We start from the raw sequence: 14,242 nt of genomic DNA on the forward strand, positions 1-14,242 counted from the left end.
GGCATTTATCCATAGATGGTTCATATTATTACTTCAGATGTTCTGACCAAGCTGATGTGAAGTTATGTAAAACTGTGCTAAGCAAGTGTGAAACTTTTGCACATAAACCATTTAGTTACTTTGGTAATTCCACATACAATATGTCCCTTGAGACCAGATTCAGGGACAAACCAGCAGTTTATATGACAGTAGAGCAAGTAACTGCTTTGCCCAGGTATGTGAAAGAAACACAGTGAACAGGACATCTTGGAAAAGAAAAATAGATTTTCACTTATAGGCCCCCTATGTATACCAGGGAGATTCCACTTCCATTTTATTCTGATAGAACCTATAATGATGTGAAAATCTGAAGGCCCATAATCAATATCCAGACTCCTACACTGCTAGTTTAACAACAATATCAAATGTTTAATTTTTAAAAAGTATAAATTTGACAAAAGTGTGAAGTAAGGAATGAATGAATAAAGGTGGAACTTAGAAAGATATCTCCTACTTTATTATAGCAATTGATAAATTAGTTTTAAGGCAGCAATTAACCTTTGACATCATCATTCTATAAATACCAGTTTCTTCTTGACACAGTACAGTTTTTTTAAAAATTACTTTATGCTTCCTACAGCCAAAATAAATATGGAAATATGATATTCAAAATGCAACACTGGCGACGATAAAATATTCCAGAATGTATCTAACAATGCTTAGAAAACCTAGATTGTTTCAACTGTAGTGACCATTCTTTGTCTTTTTAAAAATGATATGCCCATTGAATTCAGTGTGTCTTCCAAATAAACATGTACAGAATGGCATTACTAATCTCTGTATTGAATAGGATAGACTTCACTAGATAGCTGGATGTTCATTGCCACTCTTACAGATCCAAAATGGCCTCACAGATCTTTTCTATATCTAGCCAACCCCCACCCCCCATGCATTTTAGCATTTTTTTAAGAAATTAAATTAATTTAAGGCATTCCAGTTTGGGCATGATCATCTAGAAATGTATCACACATACACTATGTAACAATTTTCATAGTCTTAAAACACATACAAACTTATTTTACCCATGTTATCCTGATTATAGCATGCCATATGCAGAGAGCAGGAGCTAACAAGGTACCATGTGTCACAGGATCAATTTGGTAAAAGGTGGCTGACTGATATATGTGTATTCATCACTTGATGAATGCAACATAAAGCATGTTTGAATGTGGCATTACTTACCATAAGCCACAGATCACCTCACATCATCTTAAGCACAGTGCTTTTCAGTGAAATTTTTTAACCATTAAGCTGTTTACAATGAAGTGGCATGCATGTATGTGTAAAGCAGCTCAGAGACTGGCCTGATTTGCATGAAATGCTAAACCACTGTTTAACATTATGTGCGTGTTTCTCAGGCTGGTGTGTTCTTCCCTCCTCTCTCTTCTGGCACTCACTTCTGATTTCAGTTAACAAAGTGTGTTGGTGGGGGGGGGGGTTCCTGAACTAGGATATATGGTCACTTGAATCTATGATTTATTAAAACAATGCAGGATAATTAACCATGGTTTGAAGTTGGCTTGTTTCAGTAAAATGCAATATTGGTCATAGTGTCCAGATTTGGATGAAGCCAGGAACTGTGATTATTTTTAAACAGAAGCAACCAAGAAATAAATAATAAATTCTCATCTCATTATAGCTATAGGCTTGAATAGATTAATACAGAATTATGTGCTAACCAAATTTCTGCCCAAGCAAGTGACTACATTTTAGGAATGACTAACCAACAGATTCTTCTCTTATGACCCCACTGTTGAGCTGTGGCATGACACAGAGGAGGAGCTGCTACCCAGGTCAGAAGACCAGTAGCCCAGTATGCAGTGATGTATTCAGTTATTTTAGCCAAAGTCTCAAGTCAGTTCTCAGATCTCTGCCTTCAATCTCAAGTTGAGTCTCAAGTCGAGTTTCAAGTCTGGGAGCCATGAGATATGGCACTTTTCTCAGAGGGGAACAGCAAATACATTAGGCAATGGGCATATGGTCTGCTTGGTAGCCTGCCGCCACTGTATATTGGAGGAGCTTTCTAAAGATTTTAAAAGATTTTAGAAGGAGCTTTCTGGCTCAAGCTCATTGCCAAATGCATTTGCTGTTCCCCTCTGAGAAATGCACTCCACCGTTTGGGACCAAGTTGTGCGTGCTGCTGAAAGTGAATGAGGCCAACAAGTCAGTCGCTAAAAATATGTATGTTGCAAGTCAAGTCAGTGTGTCATTTATTGCCCAGTCAAGTCCAAGTCAAGTCATTGAAGATACATGAATCTGATTTGAGTCCAAGTTAATCACCTTGAGTCTACATCAGTGGCAGTACACAAAGGTGCTAGACCAAAATTCAGGGCAAGAGCTAGACTCAGAGCCACAGATCTTGAGCTGGGACTCTCAGGTACAGCAAGTCCTGAAAACCAGGGACCATTATTGCTGACCTTATGGCTCTCAGATCCAGGAATATGAATGAAGAAAGCATGGTAATTATCCCATGGTGTAAAATCTACTACTTCATCAGTGATGCTGGTCACTGTTCCACACTGCTCTGGTAATACTTGCAGTACTGGATCTTTCCAGCTATAGTATCTGCTATCCTGCAGCCTGATACAGTTATCACAGTCTTCATTGCACACAGTTGTCATTGCTCATGGGCACATGCACATCATTAAAACCTGTGCTGATCTCCAATTATAATGCAGTATAACAATGACTGCATCCACACTGCAGAAATAATCCAAGACTCAGTGCTATAGAATTCTCAGAATTGTAGTTTTGTAAGACATCTAGCCTTCTCTGTCAGAGAGCTACAACAAAACTACAAATACCAGAATTCAATAGCATTGAGCCATGGCAGTGAAATTGGTGTCAACAAGGATTATTTCTGTAGTGCGGTTACAGCCTATGACATGCTGTGAATCAGGCAAACAGATATAAGCATCTCTAATCAGAAATGTCCATAATGAACATACTTAATTAGCTCTTGATAACATAAAGACTTAAGTCATGTAGTTGAGTTTATTTGCTTGTCTCAGTTTTGCAAACAATGATCAAAGGGATGATCACCTACAATATAACCCTGACACCTGCCTCATCTGTGCATTGCAGCCTGTTGCACCTAAGGATTCTTGTGTTTGTTTCTCTTTCATCAGCAAGAAAATGTATTTAAGTACCAGTTCCTTGACTAGACTGTCTGTCCTTCTGAATTTAGTAAAATAAGTAATGGCATATGCATGTTCTTAACATCAAGTGAGAAAAGGGATGGAAAAGATGACTTGATAGCAATCAGTGCTAGCTTATCAAACTATAGATTCATTGACTCCTTACTACTCTGTTTTAATCCAAGTGCTAAAATAGGGGAGATTATATGGTTGCATGACTGACTTGGCTTCTCTATCTTGTAACTTTAAAGAGATATTAAAACCCCTTTAGCTGAGAGACACTGCAGGAATGAACTTGCAACAGTGCATAGGAGCATATTTGGTGGCAGTTGCTATTCATTTGCAGATATTAGGTGAGCTGTAGACTGCAAGAGTGGTGTAACTGAACAATTCCATATACCCAAATAAATCTTGTATTTCATAAATCATGTCCTTTCATTTTTCAAGCCAGAGTCTCTTTTTAGTATTTGCCTTTTTTGTGTGTGTTGTGGTCAAAGATAGGAAAGGATAAGAAACCCTTCTTATAGTGCATTATAAGAGTGTTAGGAAATATGAATAGTACTATAAATGTAACATGAGAAGCCCTGGAGAACTTAGGAGTCAATGCTATTTTCTTTGCCACATCCACTGATGCCAGCATTACTTCAGTTTCTAGGAAGGTCATGATTCTCACTAGGCAGGTGATTTGGGCAGGCATCCTTTTGCATGCTAATGAGAGCAAGGGTTTGTATGTTCATATGCAATAGGAACAAGGTATATCTATGAACATATACTCCATGAAAATATATACTAATGCCTCTGTGGTTATGAGCTTAGTGTGAATGCCAGGAGAACAAGAAGAATGAAAGAATAAGTTACTTAGTTCTCATCCTGCCTGAAAAAATATTGTGGTTTGTTTTTGTATCATATGTGTACCCTGTCTCCTTCCATTGAGTTCAGGCTATTGTTTTTCTTATTTTATTTTCATAACAACACTGTGAGCTAGGTTAGGATGGGAGATAATTCATAGCTCAATATGATCTAGACAGCATCTTGCAGAGGTTTGATCCTAGGGCCTTTTCACACTTTGTGTATGTGCCTTCAAGCTGCCTGTTGACTTATGGCAATGCCATAAATTTCACAGGGTTTTCTTAGACAGGAAATACTCAGACGTGGTTAGCCAGCTCTTTCCTCTGAAATATAGAGTACAGCACCTGGTATGCATTAGCAGTCTCCCATCCAAGTATTAACTAGGGCTGGCTTCCACTTAGCTTCCAAGATCAGACAGAATTTGATACCTTTAGGATATTTAGGCTTCACTCTGTCACACTACGCAGTTATAATGCTGTGAATCCACTTTAATTGCCATGGTCCCATCCTATGGAATCCTCTTTTTTTGTGGTTTCAAGAGGTATTTATAATTTTCATCCAGGGAACTCTAGTGCCTCTCTTGACTACAAAGCCCAGAATTCCAGAGAATGACATCATGCCAGTTAAAGGACATCATAGTGCTATAATCATGTACTGTGAAAGGCCCCCAGGCTTCCCCAGTCTGAAATTGTAATCACTCTGTCATGCTGCGTATCTGTTATGACATTAACAGTGCAATACTATGCAGGTCTATACAGATGCAAGTCCAAGTAATTTCAATGAGCTGTAAACTCAGATAAATGGGTATATGATTTCAGCATAAAAGCAGCAAGCATTCCATGTGTTTGATGGCACTGGTAATGGTGTCTTTGAGTTCATGCCCTGTCTGCAAGACTGTTATCATTTGTAAAAGATACAACATTTGTATTTGTTTCTGGAGAAAATGTCAAACCACTGTTTTTGTTTGTTTGTTTGTTTTGAGGAAGGGTCTTCAGATCTTCAGTAGTATCTAACAAAACTAAGTATGAGTATCAAAATTGTATTCTGTAAACTGTTTCAGTAATGGACCATACAGAATACTGAACCTACATTCTTTTTGTGCAATCAGGATGGTGAAAACTGGCTGAATGATGCATTTGCCAATGTTGGCCCAAATTCAACAGAACACTTGCTATGAAATGGTAATAGTGTTATTAGTATTTATTGCTGTCAATTAATAGCAGAGAGCTTGCTGCTGTAGCAGATAGCCAAGACTTCACTTCATCCCTTGTCAATGTCCTGTGGTTACCACAAGGGAATGTGAACTGGCCAAAGATTGTGAATAGCACATCACTGTGCTCCATCATTTGGCACTGTTTCTCCCAGTCCTGATGGTACCATTGTGCAGGAGCTAACTGTATTGGAATTGAGCCATATTGGGAGAATTCACAGCTGGCAAAAACTGGCTGAAGTCCAAGCAATGGCACATAGTGGTTGAAATGTGAGAGTGGCTGGCTGTTGTGCTCCATCTGTAAACCTGTGACTAATCTTTCCATATAAACAAAAGCATGTTTCAAACTTTCATGTACATGGTTTGCCTAACCCCATGAATTATGTCTAAGACGGGGCAGCATATATATATATATATTAAAAAGGAGGGGGAAACATACTTTTGGAGGTAAAGTTTCTCCAGTATCTTTAAACAAAATAAATTCACATTTTTCAAGCTAGCAGTGAAATGTGTGAGAAAAAAATCAGTACATGTGATGCCAGGAATGACAACCTGTGGCCCTTTAAATGTTGCTAGATTACAGTCCCCATCATGCTTGACTGTGAGCTATGCTGGCTTGAACTGATGGGAGTTGACGTATGATACCATCTGGAGGGCTACTAGCTCCCCAGATGTTTATGACTTCTCCCCAGATGTTTCTGAATCCCTCCCCAAACACTTGCACATACTGAAGTGGTTAAGCGCTGACTCTGGTGATTGTAAGATCAGCAGGTTGGCAGTTCGAGGCCTGGGGTGAGCTCCTATCACTAGTCCTGGCTTCTGCCAACCTAGCAGTTCGAAAGCATGCAAATGCAAGTAGATAAATAGGTACCACTCTGGTGGGAAGGTAAACAGCATTCTGTGCAATCCTGCTGGCTACATGATTATAGAGTAGTCTCTGACAACGCTGACTCTTCGGCTTAGTAACGGAGATGAGCACTGCCCCCTATGGTCAGATAGGTCTTGGCAACCTTGTCCACAGGGAACACCTTTACCTTTACCTTAATGTAGACTCACTAACTCCCATTATTGCATCTGATCTGTAGGAGAAGATTTTATGAATATCCCTAGTTCCATGGAGCTCTCTACTGGAACATCAGGCTCTGCACTTTTAGAGTTACTAAGATCACATCTGCAAACACACTTATTTATGTAATGTCATGTATATGTTATAGTGAAGGTAGTCAGATGCAGAGATACTAAATAAATTAATTAAAAATAGCTATAGTACATATCTGGCACTCTGTCCACATTTAGATGCAACAGTGAAGAGGTCTGTTGCATACTGGACTTATATGTCTGCCTGCCTCTCCCTTGTTATGCTACTCCCTGTTTCATGACAATAGAACATGCATTAGAGAGCCTGAATATGTTCTGTAATTGACATTCAGTTGACTTGATTTGTAGTATATTTGCCAAAATGTTGGCTACCATGATGTTATAAGATCTTTTGCATTCATATCCCAAGAAGAGAGACACAAAACATGTTTCTGGGATTAAAAAGAGTGACATACAAATATAAGGTACCCTCAGTGGACACATAATATAATATAAATAACCTCCAACAAGTATACATGACTCATTACATGTGTTGGAGGGGTTCAACGTAGTACTTCCCCAGCATTTTCTGGACAAGCTGTCCCGATGCAGGGCCTATGTCTAATTTTTCACCAAACTGTGACCCACATCTTAAAGTGCCACAGTGAAACTCTGCCCACTCCAACTCAAGCATTACAGGGATGCTATGGGTGAACCAAGTAAACTCACCTGGAGGCCCTGTCCCTTCTAGCCTCAAAGTCTTGAAAGGAATAGCCTTCCAACCTCTTCACAGATGTGTCAGCATTGTGAACAGCCAGTTAAGATATTTTTCACCTTAAACCCACATTGCATCTGCCAACCTGACCAACATTGATATCTGCCCTGCAAGCAGTCTCACCACTAGGTCAATGTGATATAAATTGCAGGGGGTGGGAGTTCAACTGCTGACCAGCCATTATGGCTCAGTAGGGTAAAAAAATCAGTAGGGACAAAAAATGAGAGCCAGAGTAGCATAGTGGTTTGAGCATTGGACCAAGGCTCTGGAGAACAAAGTTTGAGTCCCTACTCAGCCATGCAAACCTATTGGTTGACCTTGGGCACATCATACTCTCTCAGCCTCAGAGGATGGTAATGGCATCTCCCCTCTGAAGAAACATGCCAAGAAAACCCCATGATAGGTTCACCTTAGGTTTGCCATAAGTCTGAAATGACTTGAAGGCACACAACAATAGGGTAAAAAATTCCTACATGCTTCCATAAGTGGAAAACCATTGAAATCAGAACTGATACTGATAGGTGCTGAGAAGAAAGGGCAAAAGAAGAGGTTTTAGGGGAGGAGCTATGCTTTGAACTATGGCACTCCACACCCTCTGTCCTGCCACATTAATATTCTCAGCCAAAGCAATTTTATCTCTCTCCAGGGAGCAGGTGTAAAGATTGCCACCTCCCCAGGAGAAAGCTGGGAAAGAGAAATTGCTGACATTTCTTTAAAAGAGGGGGTGGGGAGAGAAACCTATTGAGAAAAAAAAATAAGTTTGATAAATATTCAGTGCGCTGGTGGAGCTGCTTTCAAGTTACAGTGAACAAAACTGAATACAGCATGGATCCTTAATGTTAGCTCTCTGGCACATGGATGGTCACACAAAGAGATTGTATTACAGAAGAAACATGTACATCTTACAAGTTTTCAGAAAAATCATAACAGCAAATCTGAGATAATTTGATATTTTTTGAAATTAATGAACTGGGAAATTGAAGTCAACATCACTACATCAAAAATGTATTAATGTTTCTTGTACATGAATTAATGGGAAACATGATCGTGACAAAATTTAAACACCATAAGGTTAAAAGAGTCCAAATTATATTCCTTCCAAGGAGTTAAATAGAATATAATGACAAAATTTAGCATCGCTATGCTTTACAAGCCCAGTACTTGTACCATGTGTGTGACAACAAGGGTATACCAACTGGCCTGTCATCCAGAAGTGCTTTGCACAATTACAGCTCCAGTGCTCAGGCGGTAACAATGATGGTTACAACTTCAGTTCAAGAGTTAATGCCAGTTCCCAGTGCTTACAACAAAGGGATTAAGATCTCTCTACAGCTTTATCGTGATGCAAGGTATTCTGATGGATACCTTCTGCCTGAGATTTCTTATGTCATGCACAGAAGAGAACACCGTCTAGTCCTCTAAATATTAAAAATCCAAATGAGGTAGCAAGTGGACAATTTTAATTGCTTGTATCTTATAATACCTAGACAGATTACAAAGCAGGTGTGCTATACTTGACTTTGTTCTCAGAAAGTCATTGACTTATAAAAGCCAGCATATTATTAGGATAAAGTACAATTAACAGAACGCCAAAACTGAGGGTTTCCACTTAGGCTTGAGTGCTTAGAAACAGAGAAGCAGCTAAGGTTAGTTGCATTTTCATTTAGGGAACTTGAGAAGTGTCTGGTCCTTGATTGGTGAGTGAGCTGGCCTTGTCTGACATTACCAAAAGTGACCATGTTGTTTCTCAGCTGTCAACATAGGCAGTCTCTAGGGAGTCTGGGCCACTGTTTGCCATTAACAAAACGCTAAGAGAAATATCACACATGTAGGAGGCAGGATGCTTTGCACAAAAAAATGTCAGAATCCTTTTCATTTTAAAAGTGAAGTCTTTACAGAGTGGTCTCTTGGAAAATTTATATTTAAAAAAAAGTAAAATGTATGGGGAAAAAGAAAAGAAAGCTCCCTCCCCCATTGGATATCCTATTATACTAGCAACGGATGGCAAAAATAGTCCAGCAGCTACTGCATGCAAAGTATGCTGTAACATTAAATGCTGATAAGGTCCATCAATGGTCCATTCAGAGCCTGCTCTCTCCACGCTGCAAAACAACAACCCTCCACCATCATATCATGCTCGGTCTGTGATCCAGAGATAATCTCTACATGCAGAAGTTTATTACTGCATGTCACAGCTCACTTTCAGGTGCAATATCTTTGCATCCGCAGAATCTGTTTCGCATCTGTCACATGCCTAATCCAACACATAGCTTGCTCAAGTACATGCCTGCAAAACTGCATGAGCAGTATTTTTCTTGGCCCATATATTTTATGAAATGTGTTCTGTGGATGTTCCTAATTGTTTTGCAGACATTATTGCTGCATGATAGATTTTTTCTTCATCCTCTGTGCAAGTTAAAATGCACGTGTATATGTATAAACCTATATATTAATAGTTCTTTTTCTCTTTCTTTCAGCTATGTCTGGGCTTGTAGTCCCACCAATGTAAATTCATATTTGTTTACCTACTGTAGCACCAAGCTTCAGAAGATGAGATTTTTAGGGGACAAGTTTAGTATATAAGACATGCTGATGGTACCAGTATCTTCAAAATACAATCAGCAAAACATTGAAATACTAAAAAAAAAAAAAAAACTTTGTTTAAAGATTTTATTTAAACTACTAAGAATCTACATGCAAACAATCGACTTCTTCATGAACAATTCCATTTTATTGACTGAACTACTCCCATATTTTCACATTTCTTGGTCCTGAAGAATAAGGAAAAAGCGACGCCTATTTTGTATAAAGTTTCTGATTACGTCTTGGCTATGTCTAGTACTTGCTATGTGTCGGGAAAAACTTTGTGGATGCACCATTTTGATTATCATGAAACACTGATGAAAAATGCCTCCAAAACATTTTTCTGTACTCATAACTAGATTCACAATGGTTGTGTATCTCTATAATGTGAAATATTTTTTTGTGGTGAAAAAAGGGGGCCAAGGAGGTTATGAGCCATCAAAACTGGAAAAAAAAGGATGAATATATGATTTGGGATAATTTGGGAACAGGGGAGGGAGGGAGGGTTTATCATTGCTTAACTTCATCTTAATGAAATGGAACTTTGTAACTTATTGTAGTTAGAAATTGTAACTTTGATATTGAATTCTCTTGCCTTCAACAAGCACACTGACAGAGAGAAAAAATGCTACTGTCTGTTGGTTAAAAAAATATACTTCCACTGCTAGAGCTTCCTGTTAAGCAAGTGTGATCTGCAACATTTTTTCAACTTTTGCTAGCACTGTATACTATTGCATTCTTAGGCTACTGTGAAGTCTATGTTTCTTGTACCAGAAAATTGTCCTTTTGACTTCTAGGTCCTTCTTCCCTAATGTGTTTTGTATGTGGTTATAAAATTGTAGACTTTTGTGATTTTGCCAAAGTTGTAGCTAAATATTTATACACTTGTCTTGAATTTTTTTCAGATCCACTTAAATATTTAGAAGAGCAAATTTTATTCCTTATAAAAAAGAAGGAATAAAATAGTCATACATTGCAACACTTTCTTTCACATAAACACTTGCAATCACCAAGGGAGTTTATTTTGTAACATATTGATTATAAATATTGTATTTATCTTTAAAATTTTGTATATTGCTTTTCGGGTTTTTTTGCCCCCTTGTATGTATGTTTTTTGTCATTTTGACTGGTATTGAGATGCTCTGAAAAGCATTAAGCCAAGAACAGTTGCCTTCATATGTTTCTGTTAAAATAAATTTGTGTTCATTCATTTCATTTGTATTTCAAAAAGTTGTTATTTTTGGACGTTCCATCCTTTTTGTTATTTTGAGGAAATACATTGTTTATTTTTATATTATTTTTTAAGTTATCTGAACAAATAATTTTGAAATAAAGTTGTTTGTTGTATAGTTAAAACAAAATCGTGCCACATGGCTGTAATAAATACTAGTAGAATACATGCATGTGATGCAGCCACAGGAAAAAAGAAGGTTCTCCTATTTTGTGTTTGGGTTTTTTATTATTATTATTTTAAATGTTCCTCTGTTATGCCTCATTTCTGATTTCTTTTTTTTTTTTTAGGTTTGTTTTAAAGATTGTAAAAACTCATTTTTAATTGCCACCCATGACTTTGCCACATAGCTGAACTGTGTTTACTGGGGGGGGAAATCAGAGGCCTAAAAAAAAGAAAGAAAGAATAAAATTCACTTCTGATGTTTCAATGAAAGTGTTTGCTACATTAACTTCTCAGATGCCTTAAAAGTAGACTTGTCTGAAGAACCTTTGTGCTGTTTTATCATGGTCTTACACCACAGTTAACCACTACTTCATCTGGATGATAGATGGTGTACAAAAGCACAAAACCTGGGGTGCGATCTGTTAATCTGTTGCAATTAGCAGTTTTCTATTCATTTCAACAAGGCTTGTACCAACACCAAGGGAATGACTTGTGTTGGCACCGCAGCCGTGCTTGATTGAAACCATCCTTGGTGTACAGCTATGTCACTCCCTTGTATGTCTGCTTTCTGCTGCATTCTGCATCATCTGTAACCTAGCACTGTTTTAGAGAGAGAAAGGCTTTGTATGCAACTGGAATCATACATAATTTTACGAGTTGTTTCATTTCCAGAACCTTTTTTTTTCTATTTTTGGTGGATGACCTACAGCAATGACTGTAATTTGTAAACTGGAACGACCTCTTTAATATCTTGTGCCTGTTAGTGCCAATCCATAGACAGCCGATTTCCCACCCACCCTTTCTTTCTTTGCACTAAGTCCTTTGCAAATGCAGCACTGCAAAAACGCTTTTGCAAACTGCAGCAGAATTAAAAGTTCTAAGCAAAAAGGAGGGACCATTTTTAATACAAAAAGAAAATGCACATTTTCAGGAAATGTTTATAAAAAAGGTTTTAAAATTGATACAAGATATCACAAGTAATAAATGTACTGAACATTTATTCTGTGATAGCCAACAAGGCTTAGCTAAGTGGAAAAGCCTAAGAAGTCACTTTGAAACTGAATTGCCTCAGTTTTATTTTGTATAATTAAGGTTTTGATCTTGAAAAGAAAGGTCATGCATACATGTTAACAAAGTTTGCAAGTTTACTTCATAAATGGAATTTGTTTTGTGAGTTAGATTACTTAGTCAATGCACTCATTGCTTCATTGTCTCCAAACAGAAAACTTCACTAAATGGTAGATTTTACTGTTAAAGACCCTACAATAAGATTGTTTTATCTGTACATTTTTCAGATATTTAACTGTATAAAATGTTCATTTTACACAATATTTAATTAAAGTATTTCTTGTCTGTGAATTTCACTTCTGGTAATTTTTCAGGTTTGATTATTAAAATAACAGTAAACAAAAGCCAGCAACAGTTGGAATTATTAATTCATTTTAAAACTCTTAACAATATATTCTGAAAGTGTAACTGAGGACTTATCTTCAGGTGTATCACTAGATGTCTCAAAGGCTTCGCCTTCCTGTAAAAGCGACTGCGTTTGAGCTGTCAGGCAAAGTGAAAATCTGGTGATCTTTCACTTGTGACAATAGTTTCACACATGCACAACATCACTTACTGTTGCTTTTCATTGATGGGTTTGCATGTGTGAGTTTATATTCCAATAAAAATGAACACTAAGAAGTCAAAACAATAATGGTGCTCTTCAGATGACTGCTTTTGCTGAGGAGGAAATATGTTTGTGCACAGAACTTGGAAAAGTATTATTATTATTATTATTATTATTATTATTATTATTATTGAATTAAAGCTGCTAGAATCCCCCTGCCAGCAATTCACATGCTGGTTGTAAAGTTTGGGGGCTGGAGCCTGTAAAATTAAATTTTTGAGCTTGGCTTTGGCTACATCTGCACTGTTAAGTTGATGCCACTTAAACTGCCATGGCTCAATGCTATGGAGTTCTAGAAACTGTAGTTCTGTGAGACATTTAGCCTTCTTTGTCAGAGAGCTCTGATGTCACATCTCAGGATTCTATAGCATTAAGCCATGGCAGTTAAAGTGGCACACATCTGGATTATTTCTGCAGTGTGTATGCTGGTGGTCTGGCTGATTGCCTCTAGCACAAATGAAAAAATGCAGACAAGACTAGGCAAAGTTGTGTACAGGCACATGTGGGTAGTGATCACAACTGAGCCAAACCAGTATTGGTATCAAATAAAACTAAAAGGTTTCATGATATACTTTCATGTTCCTTCTTGACATATCACAACAGGCACTTTGAAAAGCTGAAGCTGTTGTCCGCAAGCCCCATTCCTCATTTCTGTGCAATAGCCACAAAATGCCATGAAGCAGAATATCTGAACACAGCCTTATTTTTATTTATTTTTTGCAGCAGTTCTATATCCCTTGAATGGGGTGTGTGTGTGTGTGTGCGCGCGCGCGCCCACACACACACACACACACACACACACACACACATATATATATATATATATCCCGCCCAATCATGAAGAATCCAGGTGGGTTACAACAATAAAAATGCATTTAAAAATATAAGAGTTCATAAACATATACCATTTTAAATATCTGAATAAAATTGTAGTTCCTTTCTCTACATTAAAAAAAAATCTTTGATCGTAGTTGATATCTGAATCAGCATCTACATTGCAGAAATAATCCAGTTACATACCAATTTAACTGTCATGGTTAAATGCTATGGAATTCTGGGAATTGTAGTTTTAGTGAGAGATTTCACCTTCTCTGACAGAGAGCTCTGGTTTCACAACAACCTACAATTCCTAGAATTTCATAACATTAAGTTATGGCAGTTAGAGTGGTGTCAAACTGGATTCTTTGTGTAGTGCGGATCCAGCCTATGTGAACACACAGAGATATATAATATTCTTTCCAGGTGAACAGGCAACATATAAGTTTCTCTTCAGTGTTAGACTTTTTGTGCACATGAAAAATTGACATCTTCAATAATTCTACACACTAACACAGATACAGAAATAGTTCTGTTATTCACTCTTGATGTAGAAAAACCAAGTATATACAGCAACATCTTCCATAAGAACATAATCCTGATTGAAGGAAGTCAGCAATACCACTTCCATTTATTTCACTTAGCATTTCATCAGCTCTTAATAAAGATGAATTTGAATCACAGT

At 37.5% G+C, this 14,242-nt stretch overlaps 1 protein-coding gene across 1 annotated transcript in view; it reads left to right on the forward strand.

Annotated features, from left to right (window-relative positions):
- Positions 1–10,156, forward strand: part of EBF3 (EBF transcription factor 3) — a 211,589-nt gene extending 201,433 nt beyond the window's left edge. The window contains exon 16 of the mRNA XM_042459287.1: positions 9,565–10,156. Coding sequence (XP_042315221.1) covers positions 9,565–9,596 — 32 coding nt within the window. The 3' untranslated portion in view covers positions 9,597–10,156. The remainder of the gene's footprint in view (positions 1–9,564) is intronic.
- The last annotated feature ends 4,086 nt before the right edge of the window (positions 10,157–14,242 follow it).

This window comes from Sceloporus undulatus, chromosome 3, assembly GCF_019175285.1.
Source record: "Sceloporus undulatus isolate JIND9_A2432 ecotype Alabama chromosome 3, SceUnd_v1.1, whole genome shotgun sequence".
NCBI classification, from domain to species: Eukaryota; Metazoa; Chordata; class Lepidosauria; order Squamata; family Phrynosomatidae; genus Sceloporus; species Sceloporus undulatus.